The sequence below is a fragment of the Myxocyprinus asiaticus genome, chromosome 6 (genome assembly GCF_019703515.2).
Source record: "Myxocyprinus asiaticus isolate MX2 ecotype Aquarium Trade chromosome 6, UBuf_Myxa_2, whole genome shotgun sequence".
In the NCBI taxonomy this organism is placed as follows: domain Eukaryota; kingdom Metazoa; phylum Chordata; class Actinopteri; order Cypriniformes; family Catostomidae; genus Myxocyprinus; species Myxocyprinus asiaticus.
The window spans coordinates 28,352,495-28,377,218 of NC_059349.1; the positions used below are offsets into that span (position 1 = coordinate 28,352,495).

The 24,724-nt window shown below is 38.1% G+C and overlaps 1 protein-coding gene across 5 annotated transcripts in view; it reads right to left on the reverse strand.

Moving 5' to 3' along the window:
- Positions 1–24,724, reverse strand: part of LOC127442292 (zinc finger protein GLIS1-like) — a 55,816-nt gene that overhangs the window by 7,390 nt on the left and 23,702 nt on the right. For 2 of the 5 annotated variants that reach the window (XM_051700206.1, XM_051700204.1), the window contains exons 3-7: positions 20,847–21,008; positions 20,020–20,094; positions 17,172–17,282; positions 14,897–15,041; positions 11,233–11,365 (exon numbers count right to left, since the gene is read on the reverse strand). In XM_051700206.1, the coding sequence (XP_051556166.1) occupies positions 11,233–11,365; positions 14,897–15,041; positions 17,172–17,282; positions 20,020–20,094; positions 20,847–21,008 (626 nt within the window). The remainder of the gene's footprint in view (positions 1–11,232; positions 11,366–14,896; positions 15,042–17,171; positions 17,283–20,019; positions 20,095–20,846; positions 21,009–24,724) is intronic. The other 3 variants (XM_051700205.1, XM_051700207.1, XM_051700208.1) reach the window with 3 other exon arrangements.

Sequence of the window (24,724 nt, forward strand, 5' to 3'; positions counted from 1 at the left end):
CCAATCATTGAGGTAATTCAATATACGGACACCGCTCAGCTTCAGCGGAGTGAGCACCACATCAACACAATTTGTGAATGTGTGAAGAGCCAGGGACAAGCCAAAGGGTAGGACATTGAATAGAATATAGTCCCCTCGAAGGTGAATCTCAAGAATGACCTGTGTTGAGGGACATTCTGCACATAAAAATTCATACATCTTTCAGTTCAATTGATACAAACCAGTCGCTTAAAGCTGAAAATTTGCTCGTTTTTGTGAATGTGTTCATGCCTTCAGCAACTGCAATGAGGTTTGTAAACTTTATTTGGTCATGTCAATCTTTTGCCACAGAGCCAACAAAAACAGATATTTGATCTCAATCCCAGCATGTAACTGCGGGACGAGCAAGATGAATGTTTCGGGGACACAGAGAAGTGTTCTGGGACTTTTTCTGAGCTGGAGTAGACTCATCCATGTGTATACGACCCTTCTTCATAGATTCCACACCATCAGGAATGCTTGGCCTGCCCAGAAGGACCTTACCGCTGGGATGATGTCCAGGGAGCGCCATCTTCCGCTTGAGTCCAGGCCGCTGAGATTGTTTCCTCTCCTGCGGCTCTGTCACCACTCGGAAGGAACTGGGTTAGTGGTGGCATCACTCTGCTTGGCTGGACGATGCCCTGAGGAAGAGCACGAGGGAACCGGCTGGGCTACAGAGTTATCATGACTCGGCAGGATGTATCTGTAGGCTAGCGATTGTTTCTTGGCTGACAATGTGGATGTGAACCTACATGGCTTGGATGGTGCGATCCAGGGATTTGAGACATGTCTTCATCAGTTGGCCTTGCAGCTCGAGAAAGAATGGCCCCAGATGATGTAGTGTTCGATTATGCCAGCTCGGTAAGAAACGTTCATCCAGTTCAGAGCGCTCTGGCAAATCAGGTATGGGCCACTCGAGCTGTAGTCTCTTGACTGCCTGACTAAGAACCTCGACCAACTCCCTGAAGCAGATATAGTCTTGTTTTCCACCGCTCAAAGGGAAATACAAACACCCTGCTAATTAACTGAGTGTCACCAAGTCTCAGCATCAGTGGTCTTCAGCAATATAGCATCTTCCATCAAATGTGATTGAACCATGCACATCCTCCTCATAATCTCCATACTCTATATTCCGTCCTCACGCACCTCCTTCATGTGGTCCCTCGGGAGGCACAGAAAGAGTGAAGTGGGAGGGAGGGGGACCGGCTTCAACTTTCTCAATGAAAGCGAGCAGCTAGCGCAGAGTGAACACAGTCAGACCCCAAGAGCGCTGCTTTAGTGTGAGCTTGGCCCAAGCTTAAAAGACAGCGCTCATGCCCTTCAGAGGGATATATATAGATCACAAGGTAAACACTTGTGAAACATTTCCGTCTTTAAAATTGTTTGTTTTTTTAATACACTCAGAAGAAACACATTTTAAACAAACTTGCAAAACATGGAAGTGTTTTAAGGATACGCTTCTTCACTGGAGCATGCAGGGAGAAGAGTCTACTCGCTGACCGGGTGCAGATTAGAAGAGCAAAGTGTTGGTTTATGGTTTCAGAGCACAAGAGATGTCTACATGACCCTGAAAGAGAAATATTCTGATGGTGTGGTGCTGGGCTCCGGCTTATATGCCCCAGATGATGCAAGCACAGGGCGGAGTGCCAAGTGTCACCAGCCAATCTAATTGGCGTGGTGGTATTGGGTTTCAAGGTCACCACCCCTAGGAGGAGCTCCCACAATGTCAGCTACTGACGCAGCATCAAGTGACTGACTTGAAAGGGAAATACTTGTATATCCATTTAACATCTGCACCTTGCTATTTAGGATTTTCAGTTAAAACACTAAATAACAAGCTGATGTAAGATGAATATATTTTGGGAGACATATCCATTTGTTGAAGGATTTTTATTTGAGGTATTTTATGGGTCTGTATACTCTTTTCTAAAGTATTATATTTATGTTTTAAGCTATTTGATAATGTATTTTTATTGAGTCATATCACTCATTAAGATTTTATGAGATGTTTTAACTGTTATTGGTATTTACTGCTCTTATTTCTGCTATGGTTTTGACAATGTTTTAAGTTTTATGTGCACAGCAGCACATGTCCAAGAAATATTTCACATTAGGGATAAAATAATTGAATCTATTTCAATTAAATTAACTGATTTTCATCTTGTACAGTAATTTGGCCTGGGTGCCTTATATAGTACATTTTACTTGTATCTGAATTCAGCCCCAACTTAACCACCATTCTGAAATAACAGAAATACTACTAAAAACTTTTCCGCTCAAAGAGTTTGGTCAAGTGAACTGAAAATATAAGGTAGCCAGTTATCATGTGCCATTTCTGTGGTGCTGTGTTCGATTAGTGGGCTCCACATTAAGAGAGGCCAATATGTGTGTAGTGTGTGGGAGCCCTGGAGCTGTGCAGCTCTGAGTGGCTTTCAACACAAACTCAGAAAACAGCTTCACTCTTCATATTTTTACAGCTAGCCTCTCTATGCGCAATAATCACAGCCAGCTGCCAGCACGCACCCTTAGGCAAGAATGAGAGGAATCTTTCATGCAGTGTTTAAAAATCCCGATTTACCCATCATACTGATCCTTTTCTTGGTTGATAGTGCGTTATTTTCTGTAAGCACTCTGTAGTGAAAGGCTTGCATAAAGAAGGCTGGGTAAGGTATCCTGTTTGAAGAGTCCATTAAGTTACTGAGTGTAAGGATTCAGATATACATGGCAGAAAATTTCATACTGGAATTTTGTTTATCCATTATCCTCTTTTTAAGTACACGTGGTTATCACTACTACCAAACACATATATACTGGTCAACATATTGTGATACTGAGACTAATGGGTTTTTTTTTCCTGAAAATCTCAGGTTTAACACACAAATTAATCTTCTAAACTAAAGCATGCAATGAAAAGTGTAAAAATGTGGCTGTGGCAAAAACATAGAACTTTGCGGATGGATGTGATACTGAATATCTGAAGTTTTGGGTGGAAGCTATAAAAAAAATGCTGTTTATTTGTAGTCTTAACAAAGCTTTACACAAGCACAAGCTTTACACAAGCACAAGCTTTACACAGGCAGGATTTAAGTCCAATGATTTAATACATCTTTTATTGTTGACGTCAAAGCAGTGCGTCCAATTTTAATATATTACTTGGAATAAGGTAGCCAAATTAGGCAGATGCCAACATTGACAAAATTACACAATGTAAAAAAATAAATAAAAACTATTATGGGAAAAAAACAAAATACTCAGACCACATTAATTACAAGTTTACTTGCAACAATATTTAACATAATTTTGTGCAGTGAATTATTGGCTGCTGGGAACATGAAACTATATTAATACATTATTATAAAATCAATCTAACTAATTAGAGGTGTGACGATATTAAAACGTGATGATATTTCTCGTTGAGGTGAAAAGCTGTCTCACGATATCAGCATGACGGAGTGTGAGGATGAAATTAGCATAGAAGATGCCCCCGCCACTTTTAAATCGTTTGTGTGGCAGAATTTTAGGTACCCGGTGAAAACAATAAATGGCGACAGAGTGACAGACAAGACACGTACAAAGGCTGTGTCTCGTTTGGAAGGCTGCGTCCTCCAGAGATCGCATTTATCGGCCGCATACGTCATCGAAGCTGTCTCGTTTCATTTTTTTTTTTCTTTTCTTATTTTTTATCTATTGTCAATGTCTTTTATGTATATGTATTACATTTATACAATTGTTAACCTTTTTTGTATTCCCAATAAAAAATAAAAAATAAAAAAAAAATGAAACGCGACAGCCTCGATGACCTATGCGGCCGACAAATGCGACCTCCGGAGGACGCAGCCCTCCAAACGAGACACAGCCAATATGTAAGCACTGTAAGAAAATAGTGCCGTACACTGCGGCTAACACAAGCACTATGCAAAGACACCTACAGAACAACCGCAGCTCTCAACTAAAATCAACCAGGTCTGAAGAGACTCATGTGAAATCATACAGGAGAGAAGCCAGTCAGTTGAGTTTGTGGCAAAACCTTTTACAGTGCTTGCATATTGTTCTGTCTTTTACTGCATATGATAATTAATTCTCAGAAAGTAGAACTGAAGTGACATTCATTACAAGATGATTAGTTAAAACATTTCAAAATGCACCTGCATTGTTTTGCATTTTGTGACTTTCAGTCGAATAAAAGACTATTTTTCCAGTCATATACACTACCGGTCAAAACGTTTGAAACACTTGCCTGAAATATTTCTCATGATCTTAAAAATCTTTTGATCTGAAGGCGTATGCTTAAATGTTTGAAATTAGTTTTGTAGACAAAAATACAATTGTGCCACCATATTAATTTATTTGATTACAAAACTAAAATGTATTTAAATTTTTTTTTTTTTTTAAATTGATGACTTGGACCAAATAATAAAGAAAAGCAGCCAATAAGTGCCCAACATAGATGGGAACTCCTTCAATACTGTTTAAAAAGCATCCCAGGGTGATACCTCAAGAAGTTCCAGTCTTTTGGAACTTCAAAAAAGTGTTTTTTTTCCAGTCAGTTTTACCAGAGACGAACTGCTGAACATTCGACAGCATATACCACTCAATCTTTTCCCGGATTTGGAATATTCGGACGTTTTGTTGGACATTTAGTCGGAGGTGCGGCTGTGTTGTTTAAACGCGCTACGAGACGCAGGCGAGGGAGACGAGCAAGTACGCTGGTCATGCTCCGTCGGCGTGGCTTTCGAACAGCGCTGCTGAGCATTCATCTTGCGAATCTCCGCTTTCTCCCTAACAAAACGGATGAACTACATCTCCTCACCCGCACAAACAAGGACTTTTTAACCTCTGCTGCCTTGTGCTTCACAGAAACCTGGCTGGGTGAAGCCATTCCGGACAGCGTGTTACATCTGCCGGGCTTCCAGCTGTTCAGAGCGGATCGCATCGCGGAGTAAAAGGGGAAAACAAGAGGCGGTGGAACATGCTTTTACATCAATTAAAGTTGATGTACAGATGTAACAACGTTAAAGAAGATGTGCTGTCCTAATTTGGAAGCGCTCTTTATTAACTGTAAGCCTTTCTACTCGCCGCGGGAGTTTTCCTCGTTTATTCTGGTGAGTGTATATATTGCGCCAAACGCGTGTTTGAATGCCACTCTGCAACAGCTGGCTGATCAAATCACAGACATGGAACAACAATACCCGGACTCAGTTATTATTATTCTTGGGAATTTTAACAAAGCAAACCTCACATGTGAACTGCCCAATTACAAACAGCACATTACATGCCCAACCAGAGACAGAAATATACTGGATCACTGCTACACAACAATAAAGGATGCATATCGCTCTGTTCCTAGAGCAGCTTTGGGACTATCTGATCACTGTCTGGTTCATCTTCTTTCAACCTACAGACAGAAACTAAAATCTGCTAAACCTGTAGTAAGGACTGTAAAGAGATGGACCAACGAATCAGAGCTGGAACTACAAGCCTGCTTTGACTGCACTGATTGGAGTGTTTTTGAAGCTGCAGACACCAATCTGGACGAGCTCACAGATACTGTAACATCATATATCAGTTTCTGTGAGGATATGTGCATTCCTGCTAGGACTTATTTAACATTTAACAACGACAAACCATGGTTTACAGCAGAACTTAGGCAGCTTCATCAGGCCAAAGAGGATGCTTACAGAGTTGGGGATAAAGTCTTGTACAATCAGGCCAGGAACACACTGAACAAGGGAATCAGAGTGGCTAAAAGAAGATACTCTGAGAAGCTGAAAAACAAGTTTTCATCTAACGAAACTGCATCAGTGTGGAGTGGCATGAAACAACTTACGAATTACAGGACTCCTACCCCTGTGGTGGACCAACAACTGGCTGACAACCTGAATGTGTTCTACTGTAGATTTGAAAGGCCCAATCTCACACCCCACAGCCACTCTGAACTTCACTTCACACAAAAACAAACACCTCCTGCAACCCCCCTCCTCGCCCTTCTGCTACTCAACCTGCACTTAAGATCTGTGAAGATGATGTGTGCCGTGTCTTTCGAAAACAAAGGATAAGGAAAGCACAGGGTCCAGATGGCGTTTCACCTGCATGTCTTAGATCCTGTGCTAACCAGCTGGCCCCCATCTTCACACAAATCTTCAATAGATCACTGGAGCAGTGTGAAGTCCCATGCTGCTTCAAACATTCCACTATCATCCCCATCCCAAAGAAACCAAAAATCACAGGACTTAATGACTACAGACCTGTCGCTCTGATGTCTGTGGTCATGAAGTCATTTGAGAGACTGGTGTTGGCCCACCTGAAGGACATCACTGGACCCTTTCTAGATCCCCTTCAATTTGCTTATCGAGCAAACAGGTCTGTAGATGATGCAGTCAACATGGTATTGCATCATATCCTGCAACATCTGGACAGACCAGGGACATATGCAAGGATCCTTTTTGTGGATTTCAGTTCAGCTTTCAACACCATCATCCCAGCTATTCTCCGGACTAAATTACACCAACTCTCTGTTCCCATGTCTATCTGTCAGTGGATTACCAGCTTTCTGACAGACAGGCAGCAGCTTGTGAGACAGGGGAAATTCACTTCCAGCACCTGTACAATTAGCACTGGTGCCCCCCAGGGATGTGTGCTCTCCCCACTACTCTTCTCCCTCTACACCAACGACTGCATCACCAAGGATCCCTCTGTCAAGCTCCTGAAGTTTGCAGACAACACCACTGTCATTGGCCTCATCCGAGATGACGATGAGTCTGCATACAGAAGGGAGATTAAACAGCCAGCTGTCTTGTGCAGTCAAAACAACCTTGAGCTGAACATGCTCAAAACAGTGCGAGATCATTGTGGACTTTAGGAGGAACACCCCAACACTGACCCCCTCACCATTCTAAACAGCACTGTGGCAGCAGTGGAGTCATTCAGGTTCCTGGGCACTACCATCTCACAGGACCTGAAGTGGGAGACCCACATTGACTCCATTGCGAAAAAGGCCCAGTAGAGGTTGTACTTCCTTCACCAGTTGAGGAAGTTCAACCTGCCACAGGCGCTGCTGATACAGTTCTACTCAGCAGTCATTGAGTCTGTCCTCTGCACTTCTATAACTGTCTGGTTTGGTTCAGCTATGAAATTGGATATCAGAAGACTACAAAGGACAGTTTGGACTGCTGAGAGGATTATTGGTTGCCCCCTGCCCTCCCTTCAAGAATTATACACTTCCAGACTGAGGAAAAAGGCTGGAAAAATCACTCTGGACCCCACTCACCCTGCCCACTACCTTTTTGAACTGTTGCCTTCTGGCCAACGCTTCAGAGCTCTGAGCACCAGAACCGTCAGGCACAGGAACAGTTTTTTCCCCCAGGCTATCCATCTCATGAACAGTTAAAACTGCCCCTTTGAGCAATAATTAATGTGCAATACACAGCTTAGTCTTTTTATATTATCCAACACATCCTACCTCTTCTGCCATTACATTCCCTTGCACTGTATATAACAGATTTGTATTTAGATTTGCACTACGTAAGTGTATATGTGTGTATGTATATGTATGTATATATATATTCATATATGTGTATATGTGTGTATGTATGTGTGTGTGTGTGTGTGTGTGTGTGTGTGTGTGTGTATATATATATATATATATATATATATATATATATTTTGTCTATTGTGTATTCTATATATAAATCTTTTTTTTTCAATATTTATCTATTTTTTTATTCAATTTTAATTATTTTTTAAAAGTCTTGTTGCTGTTTTTGTATTGTTGTGTACTGGAAGCTCCTGTCACCAAGACAAATTCCTTGTATTTGTAAGCATACTTGGCAATAAAGCTCATTCTGATTCTGAAGTTGAGAAAAAGCCAAGAGTACATTTCTGCAAATTCTAGGCAAAGTGTGGCCACTTTGAAGATGCTAAAATATAACACAGTTTTGATTTATTTTGGATTTTTTTTTTAATCACAACGTAATTCCCATAGTTCCATTTATGTTATTCCATAGTTTTGATGACTTTACTATTATTCTAAAATGTGAAGGAAAAAAATTATAATAAAGAATGAGTAAGTGTTTCAAAACCATTGACTGGTAATGTATATAGTGTTAAAATATCGTCTCGTCTCGTTCTCGTGAGCCCAGTATCGTGTATCATCTCGTCTCGTGAGCTAAGTGTATTGTCACACCCCTACAACTAATACACTGATTGCAATGTCTGATTTTAAGGATGAACAATTTTGGAACTGTGTTCCATCGCCACTTGATGTCTAATGTAAAATTTGGGTCCTAAAGCAAAACTGCTGCTATAAACTATCAAACTGAATGATTAATTTGACAAGAAGACTGACTGGCAAAGACTCATGAAGACCTAAATATTTTTTCCAGAGGAACTATAAATGATACTGTGCCACATCTGATGGCAAAAATAACTCAAGGCAGCATATTTTTCTGATAACTGCTTTATATGCTATGATAGTTTCATTTAAAACGTATGCCCTACACATTCTTACATAAATCACCAAGTCATTGAAAATCTAATATTTCATAATAAGGTTTTGAAATAACAACAATACTCTCAAAGTAATCAAGGCGTCCTAAACGGTTACTTCTTGCCAAAAGAAACATATTTTGCAATAATGTTAGATTCTGATGGTAGGGGCTAAGAATTATAATTTAGTTCAAACATATATGCAAGTATATCATCTTTGAAAATTGATCAGGGGAAAATGAGCTTTCTGCTTGTTGACTTTATTTTGGCACCACAAATTTGAACCTTTGTATGTTTTGAGTCCATCTTAAGATAGCTGGTAATGGACAGTCTGAATGAAACATTTTTGTAATGTTAAGTAAGTTCTGCTCAGATGTTAGGTGATAAAACAGATTTCCAGTTTACTGCCACAGTCCTTGTTATGTGGAGTTTTTGTCATACCACCTCAAGAATGATTGTTGTTTACATAAAGCAAATCATCCCACATGTTCTCTTTCCATGTGCCTGGATAAGTAAAAATTCAGAAACAAACACTGTCCTGTTTGTGGTGAGTGGCAACATAAATCTTTTAAAGCTGAAGTTTGTAATTCTGAAGTTTGCTGCAAATATCAAGAAACAGAATTGCAAAATAATGACTGTTTTCAAACAGATTTCCCGTTTCCTGAATAATCCCCATCCGCCATTAGTCGGACATACAGATAGCCCTGCCCCAAACTCACACCACTGGTTGAGCAAAAGTTACTGTTTACAGCAGGTTAAGATCCCTAAAGGTGCTGTAAGTGATTTTTTCATGTAAAGGTATGCAAAATGTTTTTCTACTTCCTGAAAGATATCACTGAAATAAGTGTTGTGAGATATCTCACCGGTCTCTGTGACAGCTCAAGACTCTGTAAACAGCAAACAAAAATGTGTCTGCGGACCGTGGTCTCTGACGCTTTCTGCATGTCAATCATTTGATATGACATAGTGTTGTAGTTGCAGTGAATTATTGAGGCTTAATGCCATTTTCTGATTTATAATTTGTCAGTTGAGGCTGCTATTTCGCTACATTTGTGTTTGACAACCGTGGAAACATGCTTTGTGTCGGTCTCAACAGTATAGACCTTATTCACAGACTGTGATGACGCTTTTCCACCTTATTTATCAGTGTAAATCTAAAAAAAAAAAAATTATATTATACATTTTTAAAATAGTGAGTGTAAATTTATTACATTATGCTTTGTGTTTTATTACCCTGGGATTAGTTTTAAAAAATGAATTACCACAGCTGCGAGGGGGTTCGATTACAGCTGCTGAGAGTGAGACAGTCAATTTGGCATCTTCTCTCATCTGACTTGCTTAATCCTCCGCTCTCTATTTTTTTCCTCTTCTGGAAAGTCATTCAAACATAATAGTGCATTTTTTCTTTTGGTCTTGGAGCAAATGGGTAAGTGAAAATAATATTTGCTGTGATCTCCTATTTACCACTGTTGAAGTTTACCCTGCAAATGTTTACTTCCACTTTCCAAAACCCGGAGTGTGAAAAAGGGGTAACACTTTACAATAAGGTTCCATTTGTTAACATTAGTTAACAACATTAGTTAACAATGAACAATACTTATTAAGCATTTATTAATCTTAGTTAATGTTACTTTCAATATATACTAATAAATATTTAAAATCAAAGATTGTATTAGTTTACATTAGTTAATGCACTATGAATTATGAACATGAACTAACAATGAACAATTGTATTTTTATTAACTAACATTAACAAATTAATAAATGATGTAACAAATATATTGTTCATTGTTTGTTCATGTTACCTAATGCATTTTTACTAATGTTAACAAATGGAACCTTATTGTAAAGTGTTACCGAAAAAGGTCTATTGGTGTGGTGTTTTGGAAAGAGTGGGTGTGGCTAAATCAACTTCTCAGTCTAGTGGAAGTTAGAATGGCTAAAATCGCTTACAGCACCTTTAAAACAAACCTAGCAATGTTTTAATAGTGCTACAGTGTCTTTGGCTTACTTAGAGCTGTCTCTGCATGTTAGACTAGGATATGAGAAGTATAACACTGAAAACAGTACACACTTCAGCTTTACAATAAAGAGAAATATTATAACAAATTACAACAGTCATTCCCACGTGGCTTATAGTGACTACAATTGCAAAAAATCCCCAAATGAGGGTATTTAAATTTTCTATATGGCATAAAATATGCAACCATCAAGATCAGATCAAATCACTTCTCAATCTACACATATTTGCATGACAGCACAATAGTAATAGAGAAAGCAGAGGTCATGGGTTAACTGTGTGTTGTGAAAATATGCAAATATGTTATAAAATTTAGTTCAAGTGAAGAAATGTGTTTTCACACTTCTTAACCCCATCATTCTTAGGGCAGGGAAGATTTGCATCCATCAGATCGACCATGTTGGTTTAATAAGAACATCACACGCACATGTTGCTAACACTGCCAGTATATGTATTGCAGATGGATTCTTACAGTCAGTGACAAATAGCCAAATAGTTACAAGTAAAATTGTTCCAATATGTATTAGAGAGGCAAACTAGATTTGTCCATGTTGTATGTTTGTTGAACTTTATGTTGTTTCACAATGTTCTGAAAACCATCCTTTCCAAATTCACACAACAACTAATGTAACTTAGAAATCCTGCCCAAGACTTAAAAATGCAGCCGTCACACTAATCATGCTCATATTGACAGATGTGTTAATAATCACCTCAGCTGATTGATTTTGTTATTTGGAAGATGGTTGAGAGGGCTGATGGTGCAGTGTCTGGTGGATTGCTCCACGCTCATATTGGTGGTTCCTGATAAGACTCTGCTGCAGGATTCGTCATCCTCTGAGTATGCTGTAAACCCATAGGAACAAAAAAGTATCTCTTAAATCTCTTTAAGATCTCTTTAATTACTCAATTGTTTCTCCTAGAACAATTAGAATTCTGGCAATATTTACTCACCCTTATGTTGATTCAAAACTGTATGACCTTCACCTCGTGGATCACTTTTATAGTACACCCAAAAATTTAAATTCTCTCATCATTTACTCACCCTCATGTCATCCCAGATGTGTATGACTTTCTTTCTTCTGGTGAACACAAATTAAGATTTTTAGAAGACTATCTCAGTTCTGTAGGTCCATACAATGCAAGTGAATGGTGGCCAGAACTTTGAAGGTTCAAAAAGCATGACTCCAGTGGTTAAATACATGTCTTCAGAAGCGATATGATGAGCGTGGGTGAGAAACAGATCAATATTTAAGTCTTTTTTTTTACTATAAATTCTCCTCCTTGCCCAGTAGGTGGCGATATGTAAATGCATATCCCCAAAAACAAAAGAAGAGATTTACAGTAAAAAAGGACTTAAATATTGATCTGTTTCTCACCATTACTTATCATATCGCTTCTGAAGATATGGATTTAACCACTGGAGTCATATGGATTAATTTCAAAGTTAATTTTTGGGTGAACTATTCCTTTAAGGTTGTCATTTTGGGGCTTGAAAGACCTGGTCCTGATTCAGTTTCATTAAATGGAATAGAACAACCAAGATATTCTTCATAAATTTTCCTTCTGTGATCCATGGCACAAAGAAAGTCAGATGGGTTTGGAACAATGAGTAAAATATGACAAAGTACACTTTAGGGTAAACTAAATCTTTAAATCTTTTAAATCTCCTGAGCTATGAAAGAGCAACATTAGAGCAATAAAAAAAAACTCCTCTAGGAAAGAGACAGTCACATTAGGGCCTTCCAGTATTCATATTGAATGTAAAATTATCACATAATGTGTTTGGCTAAATTTAGCTGATTTAGTGGCAGATTTTAATAAACATGTTAAAGAAATCTAAAATCATTGGGTTCATTTTAAGAATTATTGTTAGAGTGCTTTAAAATGTGAGACACCGTTGCCTAAACTGAACAGGAAGTAAGCATCACAACATAGTATTTTAATATCACCTATTCCTCCTGATCTAACATTCATCTAGGTAAAAAATTAGGCAGTTCTGCTTGCTGAAGTTAATCATCTTTCACAACCATTCTTAAATTAAAACATTGTTTGTCTGTTTCTGTCTGCCTGCCACATCTCTTCAAAAAGTAGCGAGCAGTCTAAGGCAATTATTGCAGACAGCCCTCCTGGATTTTCAATTCAGGTGTTGGCTAAAGGAACTTTGCTCTGTCTGACAGCTTCTTGACTCAGTCACAAGCATTTGAAGGGAAAAGCGGCTGGAATGGAACAGATTCTGGAGAATGCAAGAGTCATGCATGGGGTGGCTGCTTGCCCACAGTGGGTGCCCAGTGACTGAGTAAACACTTCTCTTTTGAGCTTGTGGAACAGCTGATGTCAGAAAGAGTACGTAGTGCAAATGATGGCTATAGGGAAATGAGGAAGGGAGTGGACAAGGCTGGTCTGAATACACTCTCCTCAGGACACATCTGTAATGCCAAATGGCATGTTCACTTAAAAAAAAAGTTCTACAGACAGACATGGGCATACTTTGCACTTAGATTTAAAAACTAAATTGGATAGTTTGGAATTATACAGTGTGCTTGTGTACATGGTTCTACAATGTCATCTTTCACTAGCATTGGGTGCATCTATGTTATACCTATTTTGCTTATTATGGTTTATTTGTGGTTAGTTAAAACAGGATAAGTTCACCTAAAAATGAAAATTCTGTCAACATTTACTCACCCATGTGTCATTCAAAACCTTCAAGAATTCCTTCTTTTCCTTGGAACACCAAAGCAGAGACATATTGAAGACTAATGGTTGCTCACTTCCTTGCATTTACAATGTACGTAGACTGGAGAGTTTAAGCTTCAAAGCACCAAAAAAGATTTGTAAAAGAGGCCCATGGATTTATATATATACACTATATTGCCAAAAGTATTCGCTCATCTGCCTTTAGACGCATATGAATTTAAGTGACATCCCATTCTTAATCCATAGGGTTTAATATGACGTCGGCCCACCCTTTGCAGCTATAACAGCTTCAACTCTTCTGGGAAGGCTTTCCACAAGGTTTAGGAGTGTGTTTATGGGAATTTTTGACCATTCTTCCAGAAGCGCATTTGTGAGGTCAGACACTGATGTTGGACGAGAAGGCCTGGCTCGCAGTCTTCGCTCTAATTCATCCCAAAGGTGCTCTATCGGGTTGAGGACAGGACTCTGTGCAGGCCAGTCAAGTTCTTCCACACCAAACTCGCTCATCCATGTCTTTATGGACCTTGCTTTGTGCACTGGTGCGCAGTCATGTTGGAACAGGAAGGGGCCATCCCCAAACTGTTCCCACAAAGTTGGGAGCATGGAATTGTCCAAAATCTCTTGGTATGCTGAAGCATTCAGAGTTCCTTTCACTGGAACTAAGGGGCCAAGCCCAGCTCCTGAAAAACAACCCCACACCATAATCCCCCCTCCACCAAACTTCACAGTTGGCACAATGCAGTCAGACAAGTACCGTTCTCCTGGCAACCGCCAAACCCAGACTCGTCCATCAGATTGCCAGATGGAGACGCATGATTCGTCACTCCAGAGAACGCGTCTCCACTGCTCTAGAGTCCAGTGGCGGCGTGCTTTACACCACTGCATCCGACGCTTTGCATTGCACTTGGTGATGTATGGCTTGGATGCAGCTGCTCAGCCATGGAAACCCATTCCATGAAGCTCTCTATGCACTGTTCTTGAGCTAATCTGAAGGCCACATGAACTTTGGAGGTCTGTAGCGATTGACTCTGCAGAAAGTTGGCGACCTCTGTGCACTATGCGCCTCAGCATCCGCTGACCCCGCTCTGTCATTTTACGTGGCCTACCACTTCGTGGCTGAGTTGCTGTCATTCCCAATCGCTTCCACTTTGTTATAATACCACTGACAGTTGACTGTGGAATATTTAGTAGCGAGGAAATTTCACCACTGGACTTGTTGCACAGGTGGCATCCTATCACAGTACCACGCTGGAATTCACTGAGCTCCTGAGAGCGGCCCATTCTTTCACAAATGTTTGTAGAAGCAGTCTGCATGCCTAGGTGCTTCATTTTATACACCTGTGGCCATGGAAGTGATTGGAACACCTGAATTCAATTATTTGGATGGGTGAGCGAATACTTTTGGCAATATAGTGTGTGTGTATATATATATATATATATATATATATATATATATATATATATATATATATCATATATATTCCAAGTATTTTGTAACCATACCATAGTTTTGGTTAGAAACCTAGTTGTTATTCAGTGATAATTTTCCCCCTCCAGTAAGCTGGTTATTCTCAACCAAACTCAAGGCCTGATTCAAAAGGACTGAAGAAAAAATTAATTGGCCTTCTAACATAGTCAGAAGTGAAGGTAGACCAAGAGCCATCAAGAATAACCTACCCGTAAAGCTTTCTTGATGAATCTTACTGAGGGAGCCGGAACACCTGTGGTATGGGATGTGAACTGAAGGAGTAGAGCCATGGAGATGCTGCAGGCCAGTGCACACATCCACAACTTCCTGCTCCACCTTATTATGTAGCTGGCCCTGTGAAACCACAGAAAACATATAAATAGCAAAAACCGTGGCTAGTTGTCACACTTTTTTCTTCAGTGAATGGTTCTCAGGGTAGGTTTAATTTCTACATTGCCAGATACCTTAAAGGGATAGTTAACCCTAAAATGAAAGTTATCTAATCATTTACTCATCCTCATGCCATCCTAGATGTGTATAACTTACTTTCTTCTGCTGAACACAATCTAAAATTTTTAGAAGAATATCTCAGCTCTGTAGGTCCATAAAATGCAAGTGAATGGTGGCCAGAACTTTGAAGCTCCAAAAAGCAGACAAAGGCAGCATTAAAGTAATCCATAAGACTCCAGTGGTTAAATCCACATCTTCTGAAGCGATATGAAAGGAGTGGGTGAGAAACAGATAACATTTTAAGTCCTTTTTTACTACAAATTCTCCTCCCTGCCCAGTAGTTGTCGATATGCATGAAGAATGCGAATTGCCAAAAACAAAAGAAGAATGTGAAAGTGAAAGTAAAAGTAGAGATTTATAGAAAAAAGGACTTAAATTTTGATCTGTTTCTCACCCACACCTAACATTTTGCTTCTGAAGATATGGATAAAACCACTGTAGTCAGATTACTTTTATGCTGCCTTTCTATGCTTTTTGGAGCTTCAAAGTTCTGGAGCTCATATATTCTTCTAAAAATTGTTGCTTGTGTTCTGCAGAAGAAAGAAAATCAAACACATATGGGATGGCATGAGGGTGAATAAATGATGAGAGAATTTTCATTTTTGGGTGAACTATCCCTTGAGGTCTCGGCTACAAAAAAGCTACTGAAAATTTCCACCATTAATGCCCAGAAAAAAAGATACAGTTGGTTGAACACACATTGACCTCAGGGCAAGTTCTCACACTATATGGGGTAAGTTGTCACAGTTGAACCTGTCATTATACCAGTGGTCGTAAGTTTCATCTGAATATTGGGAGGAAAACTTTCCCCATCTGTCACCCCACCACTACCAGCAAAACAAAATCCATGCCTCTCTTTAAAACCACACCTGCATTAAGCAGCCTATAATAATCCTTTCAGCAAAATATAAAAAAATAATACAATTATGAAGCAAAAAATTATTCATGAAACAACAAAAACGTAAATAGTAACACAAAAATATCAAAACATTGTAAAACAAATATCGCAATTGATAAATTGTATACATTTATGACATTTACAACACATGTGACAACCTGCCCCAATAAAATTGTGATAACATGCACCAACCTGACTTTCATGAAAAATACTTTTGTCCTAAGAACACATTTAAACCTTTCAGTAAAAATCTGCCTTAATAATGTAGTTGACCCTTGCTCTACTGTATGCCAGTGTCGTTTGATTATGTTTGCTAGTTTACCCAAGCATTGTAACAAAAATATGATGATAGTGAAAATCTATTTTGAGGGCAGAATTCACAAAAACATTTTGAAGTAGGTGTTTGACTCCAATATACACATCTATACTAGAGAAAACACACATTTGTGCAATTTGACTTTTGGCTCCACTACTGAGATACAGCCCTTGTGACAACTTGCCCTTGTGACAACCAGCCCCTGACTCCCCTATACCACTGATGTACTACTCTGATAAAGCAGACAACACAGCCTGTTGCTCATAACACATTACTGCAAGGAGATGCCACCTGACTGAGAGCACCAAAGTCCCATTGTTGCTGAAACAACTTTCTGTTTTTGATTCAATTTAGCATTCACTGAAGCTGGTGAGCATGTTTTGCATTTGCATGTCACATCTGGCCTCTTGAGGAACAGTACTACACTGCTTATTAGCTGAATTACGGGAACACATGTGTTCTTGCTTAGTGTGCCATAGCCATGGGAATACACAAAGATCTGCTTCATCATCCTCCTTTGTTAGAGAGCAGGGACAGCCCATAAAACAATAGGCTTTTTCATTAGGGATCCACGGAATATAGAAGATTAGTGAAGAAGTTTAATGCATTAAACAATGTGACTTCATTTATCAGGTCATTAAGCTTATCTAATTATTTGCACATTGCGTGTTTTTTTAGATTTTTAATTTACTGAGCGGAGCTGAGCTTTTTATAATGAGTTTTTTTATATATAAAACTAACCTACACTTGAGATTGTTACCTTGTCCTGAGCCTGCAGGGCTTTACTGGTGTGGGTCTTGACATGTTTGCGCAAGGAGCTGGGGTCCGTGTAGCGTTTGGTGCACCCTGGGAGCTGACAAGCATATGGTTTCTACAAGGATTACCATAAAAAATAAATAAAGCAGGAGGCACAGCAGAAGAAAAAATGATGAATTATTAGTTTATATGCTTCAATATTCACTGGTTTATGAACATTGAACTAATGAATTAAAATATCACTATTTAGTACAGTTTTGCCAAATGGCAACATATAATTTTCATTAACCTTCCTATTGCGACCCGGGAGAGGTGTATAATGATTTTTAAATACCACATATTTTGAAGTATGGGAACCAAACTTTGGTACTTTGTCAAGACTTTCTAAATACACATAATATATATATTTTTTTCTTTCAGATTTTTCAATAAAATTGTTTGATATAATCATTGAACATTTTTCTTTTAACATTTTTTGCGTTCGCGGGTCAATTTTGACCCGGGAATCAATTGTGGCTTTACACATGACATTATAGATCTTTTTGTACATCTTTGAGTTTGATTTTCTTCAATTACATTTAGCCTTTTTCCCATACTCTCTCACACACTTTTTCTGTCTCTCACTGGTACTGCATCTTGTTTACAAACATGCACACACACATACACATGCAACCACACACAGACACACACACATTCCTGTACAAAACAGACATGGCAGATGTAACAAACATAACAAATAAACTAAATCAAAGGTACTACTGTCTGTGGCAAGAGCAAAAGTTCATGCACACATTAGTCTAAATAGGCTTGAAAGAGGGAATTGTCCACATTTTACTCTGTAGCCATCTGATGCCGAACCAGCTTGCAGCATACTCACACATCAACATTCGGCAGTTCATGCAAGTAAATAGAATAGATTTGGCTTAAAAACAGTATAAAGAAGTATTAATGTTGTATACTTGAGTCGATGATGTTTGGTTGAAAAAGAATATGTTGGTTTCATAACTTTTGACCACCAAGTTGTATTGTGCATTTATGAGTAATAAGACATTCATTCAAATTACTGGTAATTCTCACATTAGATGTTAATGTAAATTGTATATTATTTTATATTTAGATAACAATTTCACAGAAATGTTGATAAAGATGAATTCACATCTATCACACTGGTTTTGCTGTAGTTAATGTATATTTTGAAATGTCAAAGAATTTCTACATTTAATTATTTTTAAAAAATGGCATATTAATGAATTACTTTTATATTTGTCAGTAAACAGGCCAAAAATATCAGTCTTTTTACACGTATGAGCAGTTACGAACTTATTATTGACTTACAATATAGTTTTAGATGAAAACCATAGGTTTATGAATGATTTATAAGTTTGAATTCCACCTGGTCAAAATTGACTTGCAAATTCAAAATGTGTATGCAGATTCTGAACGCAGTAGGAGGGTTTAATTGTATTGTTAGAATTAAAAGGGCAGTCTTTTACAGAATAATAAATAATAATATGCCATTTTTAAGCCATGTAACATTACATGTTCACTGTTTATTAGAGGGAAGACACAGTCATGCTGAAGTGCCCCTCAAATTGCAAGCTTAAACACATTTCTTCTACATCTGGATATTTGTGCTGCATCTTTGCTAATTTAAATAGACATTGGTGTTCACATATCAGTATTAGGAAATTAAGAAAATATGAACGTTGCCATTTATGAGAATTCTGTACCACAATGGAATTACATTTCCTTAATGGGATTTTTTTAATATATATATATATATATATATATATATATATATATATATATATATATATATAATAACATCAATTATATTATTGCAGTATTTTATTTATTTGAAAGTGTTGTATTTATATGTATTTATGTATAAATAACACAATTATTATTTATGTTTCATGTGTTTATAAAAATGAACACAGTTGTATTTTACAGAAAGACCAAAAAGAAGAAAGACCAAAAAGAAGAGAGCACAACTGACTCTAACAGTTATAATGATCAATATTACATGATAAATTATTCACTTAATTTAAACAAAAGGAGCTCCAAATGTATGAAGATATATCAAATCATAAAAGCAACATTTATTGATTCAGAGGAGAAATTCATACATTTTTACATTTTCTATTTTTATTTATTTATTTATTTGTGTGGCAGAAATGTACCATATGGCAACAAATCTGCAAAATTTTAGCATTTTTCCACAAACAATCTCTACTATGATTTTGAAGATTCTTTTGTATGTAAAAAAAAATAAAAATAAAATCTAATGGGATAAAATATTCAATTGTTAGAACATAATACCATAGATTGTGTTATGATAAAATACTTTTTAAACTCAAAATGTCTGTTGAACAGTTAAGGACTTCAGAACTACTGAAAAACAGGGATACACAAAAAATATTTTATAAATATTAGGATATCACTGCATCTGTCCACTCCAAACATTAACCACACGTCACCATGTTCTATACAAATTCTGAAAAAAGTGGCAAGGCTACTAAGTAGTAATGACATGGCTACAAACTTATTAGAGAGCATTAGTGTCATAGAGAGTTGGGTTTAGAAAGAATTTTTCTTTTTTTTTTATTGAATAACTTTCCCAAGGTCTGGCTGGGGATTAAACATTGTTTATGTTATTAACATAAGGTGACATAAAGATAACAACCCTGAACAATCACTCACACAGATGCTCCACTAATCTATGTATTGATTTATGACATATGTAGGCTTAAAACATCTACTAATATAACTGACACAGCTGCCTTCAAGAGCTTACTGACAGCAGCAAACAAAACCACCCTGCTCTGAATAAATCAGCTCTGTTGACTTACTGTAAGTGTGCTGAGGTAACACATATCACTCGCAGGCTGGTTGTTACAGAGCTTTAGAGACTGGCATGAGACCCGCTGTGGTAAAGCTGTAGAGAGAGATGAGCAGCTAGGACTGGTAGCTGTTACTGTTTTTCCTCAAGTCATTAAAGTAAAAGGAGATCTCTCCACATTGCTAAACTATAATTCCTTATGCTGATATTAGTGTAAATAAAACCTTGTTATTTTAGGGGACTACTACATCTGGAAAAAATGACAAGTAAGCTTCCCTCGCTTGTTTCTTTTCATTATTGTTGATTCGGTTGATACATACCATAATGCCACAGAGCAGGAAGACAGAGGCAAAGATGTGAAAAGAGGAAATAGATGAGGCGTGGTGGAAGGAGAGAAAGAAAAATGTAAATATAAAGTGCATTTCATTTAAACATGCAAACAGACAGTGCTATATTGAACATATTTTAACCAGAAACTTGATAACAGTTCAAACTGAGGGAACGCGTGCCCATTGCTAGATCCTGGCTCACACAACAGAGCATGGCACTAACAATGCCATGGCTGTGGGTGTGATTTGAATCCACTTCAAGTCGCTTTGGACAAAAGGGTCTGCAAATGCATAAATGTAAATGTGAACCCTCTCATATTTTTGAGCTAAGTGGATTTTGCATGTAATTTCACCTCATAAAGTGGCTTTTATGTATATATTCATGGTGAACATATTTCATGATATAAGAATAAATATCATACATCCATACATATTTATTTCAAGGCATTTATTAATAGCTTGTGTGTTTTAACCTAAAGGGCAGAGAGAATGGCATGGTCATACGTACAGTGTCCAGGTGTGTCCGCTGATGTTTGGCTCGATCACTGGAGTTACTGAAGGCTTTGAGACAGCCGGGATGCTGGCATATGTAGGGCTTCTCGCCAGTGTGGCTACGTAGGTGTATCTTTAGGTTCTCCAGACGGGAAAACGCCTTATTACAGCCTTCAAACTACAAGAGAACACCCAAACAAACATGAGCATATGTGAAAAAGCCCTCAAAGTAGCATAAAACCTTAATATCTTCAGGTTCCCTGCCTGTATTAGCATGTAAATACATATATGCATGCAAATTATGACATATGCTTTAGTGCAGACACCACAGCATGCTTTGCACTATAAGCAGGTGATTATATATATATAGCAAATCCGTTTAATGAGAAGTAGGAAGAGACAGAGCCAGAAACAAGAAAGGTTTAGTAAAACTATTGCTTACGTACTGCCATCGCACCTCCTCAAAAAACAGAAATACAGAAAAATATGTTAGACTGTAAGATCTATAGCATCGGTAAGCTCTTTATAACAAGCTGTGTTTGATAGAAAATTAAAGGGATAGTTCACCCAAAAAAATATTATTTTTCCATTATCCTTCATTATTTAATCACCCTCAAATTGTTCTATATGACTTTCATTCTTTCAATGAACACAAAATTTGATGTTAAGCCAAGCATACACTACACAACTTCCAGTCGGCACCCTGCACACACTTAACCACTCACTGTCTTTTGTTTTCAGTCGTGGTGGTGCGCACACTATACAACCATTCATTCCCAACTGAAGCCCTGTTTACACCAGGTATTAAGATGCGTTTTTGGGTGATCTGATCACAAGTAGACCTGGTCGTTCTTTTGATCACTTGTGTATGCATTTCAAGGGGAGAGTCTCTGATTTCATGACGGCATACATTAATCATTACAGCAGTGTATTACTGCATGATAATAAAGTGCAAAACGTAAAAGAAGAAAAAAAGCACTATAAAGCTGCATTGTTTCTCTTAATTATACTTAAATTTAATCTAAGCAACAAACATGATGTTTAGAGCAAAATTCTGAGTCATTTTTGTGAAATACCTGTATTAACTGTCAAATGTGTGTGCTTCTCACCTGTGTCATATCATGTTGATGTGAGGCATACATACTGTAGAAGATCCGTGAAGTTCTTGTGCATGTATATGTATTCGCTTTTTAAAATTTTCAGATCAGACGGTTATTTTACTTTTACTTTATTTTACAGATCGCCAAAAAACGCATCTTAACCTCCTGAGACCCAGGCGTGACTGCTGTGTGCATTTTCCATTTTCCTTTTTTATTTGTAACTAGAAGCACCTAATAAACAAGCAAAAACTAAAAAAATTCTAGAGCAAATAGTTTTCCTAAAAATGTATGCCAACATATGTGGACAGCGGGACTAAGTTGTGAAATTTTATATAATACCAAGCTATAAAAATTCAGATTTTTTTCATGAAATTGTTTATGTTTATTCATGTTTTTGAGACGTTGCAGACATTACATCAGAAATTAGCATAATTAATTCTGATTCAAAGTAATGGCCAGCATCATCCAATCACTGCCAACCATGTTAAAATAAAATTATATGTTATAAATTCTGAATCTATGAACTGATTACCATCGTCCAATGTCTCCCAAAAACTTTGAGTGTTCCAAATATCATCTACAGCCTGAAACTGAACTTTTGGTCGGATTTTGGAGTGCGTTCACATAGATACATAGAGAGCTATAAGATGCTCCCTTGCTCCATATTTAGTAAATTACATAACCTCCTGTGTGCTGTCTGTCTGCACTGGTCTCAGAACAGTTCAAAATGCACCTTATTTTCATCCTAACTACATATAAAGCCTCTGAAAGTAAACATTTTCAGCTTTTGGATGAACCCATAGATGTGAAAATGCATTTACTAATGGTAAGACGAGGCAGCGGGTAGGGAGACATGGGTGAAGTTTTATTTTATTTTATTATTATTTTTTATCTCCTGCTTCTCAATGCTGTGCTCTCTTTTTGCTCTCCCTCTCTCTGTATTTCATTGGCTGTTGCTCATTGTCGGTCTCTCACGGTCTCACTCTCACACTGCGCACACCTGATGACTCATCGGCCAGATTTCAAGCAGGTTAGAAATCCGTCGTTGCATCTTTGACTAGTCTGGACAAGTCGCACAATACACGATCATCGGTTGTGCGATCTGAGACTTCTCATCACAGACCAGTCGCCGACTCAAAACATCAAAGGAGACGAGCTTGAGTCAAGTAGTGTGCTCTAGGCATTGTTAATATTGGTGACTGAGGCTGTCATTCTACCTAACAAATATGGAAGCCCAGGAGTGCCATTTAAAAAAGAATGTAGGAATAAATTATTAATCTATTAATTTCAAAATAAAAATGTGAATAAACCAATTTATAAATGGACAAATAAATAGACACATTTAAATGTGAATAAACCAATTTATAAATGGACAAATAAATAGACACATTAAATGTGTTTATTTAATTCATGTTTTAAAAGTTACTTATATTTAGCAATAAAACAGCACATAAATAAGTCATTTTTAAATTTACCTTTTAAATTGCATTTTAAAAAGCATTTGGCAATTGCTTTTCTTCATTCATTTGACAGTTGCTTTTCTTCATCCATTTGCCAATTGCTTTTCTTTATTGTTTGATTTTCTTTTTCCATTTGTCAGTGAATAGCTGCTGAAGCCCAGGAGTGCCAATTAAAAAAAAAGAATGGAGGAATAAATGATCAATCTATTAATTTGAAAATAAAAACTTGAATAATACATTTTAAATGGACAAATAAAAAGATACTTTTAAATGTGTTTATTTAATTCATGTTTAAAAATGTCATTATATTTAACAATAAAATTGTGCATTAATAAATCATATTTATTCAATGTTTAAAATGTAATTAAATGTATCAATAAATGAGTACATTAACAAGTCTTTTTGTAACATTCGATGTAACGTTAGGAAGGAAGTAATGAGAGCTGGATCCAAGTGCGGCTAAAAGAACTTAATGAAATGAAGTAACAAAGTACAAACTAACGGGGTAAACACAGGAACAAAAGAAACATCCACGATGGGAAAACACAGGAACAAAGGAAACATTCACGAAGGGCACTGGTCATACACAGAAGGTCAAAACACATAACAACTGACAAAGAACAAGCAAACAACAGGGCATTATAAACACAACAGGTAATGAGTAAATGAAAGACAGGTGAAGACAATCAAGGACAGCTGGCAGTGATGAGGGCAGGGAATTATGGGAAGTGTAGTCCAGGAGGAACAGATGACAGGGGAGAAACACAAGGCAAACAACAGTGAATCATGACAGAACCCCCTCTCTAATGGGCGGCTCCTGATGCCCAAGGAAGGCTGGTCAGGGAGGCAGGGCCAAGATGGAGCCGGAGACCAAGGATACCAGAGCAGAACAGGCAGAAGGCCTGGAGATCAGGGAGATCAGAGCAGATTGGGTGGACGGCCGAGAGACCAAGGAGACCAGAGCAGATCAGGTGGATGGCCAGGAGACCAAGGAGACCAGAGCAGATCATGCGGATGGTCAGGAGACCCAGAAGACCAGAGCAGATCAGGCAGATGGCCAGGAGACCAGAGAAGGTCAGGCAAATGGTCAGGAGACCCAGAAGACCAGAGCAGATCAGGTGGACGGCCAGGAGACCCAGAAGACCACCTCAGGGTAGGGACTGGATCAGGAGGCCTGGGAGGTGACCACAGACTAGAAACTGGAGCCATGGAAGGCGGAGCTGTAGTAGGCTCGGGGGCGAAGCCATGGCAGGCGGAGCTGTGGGAGGCTCGAGGGGCGAAGCCATGGCAGGCGGAGCCATAGGAGGCTTGAGGGGCGAAGCCATGGTAGGCTC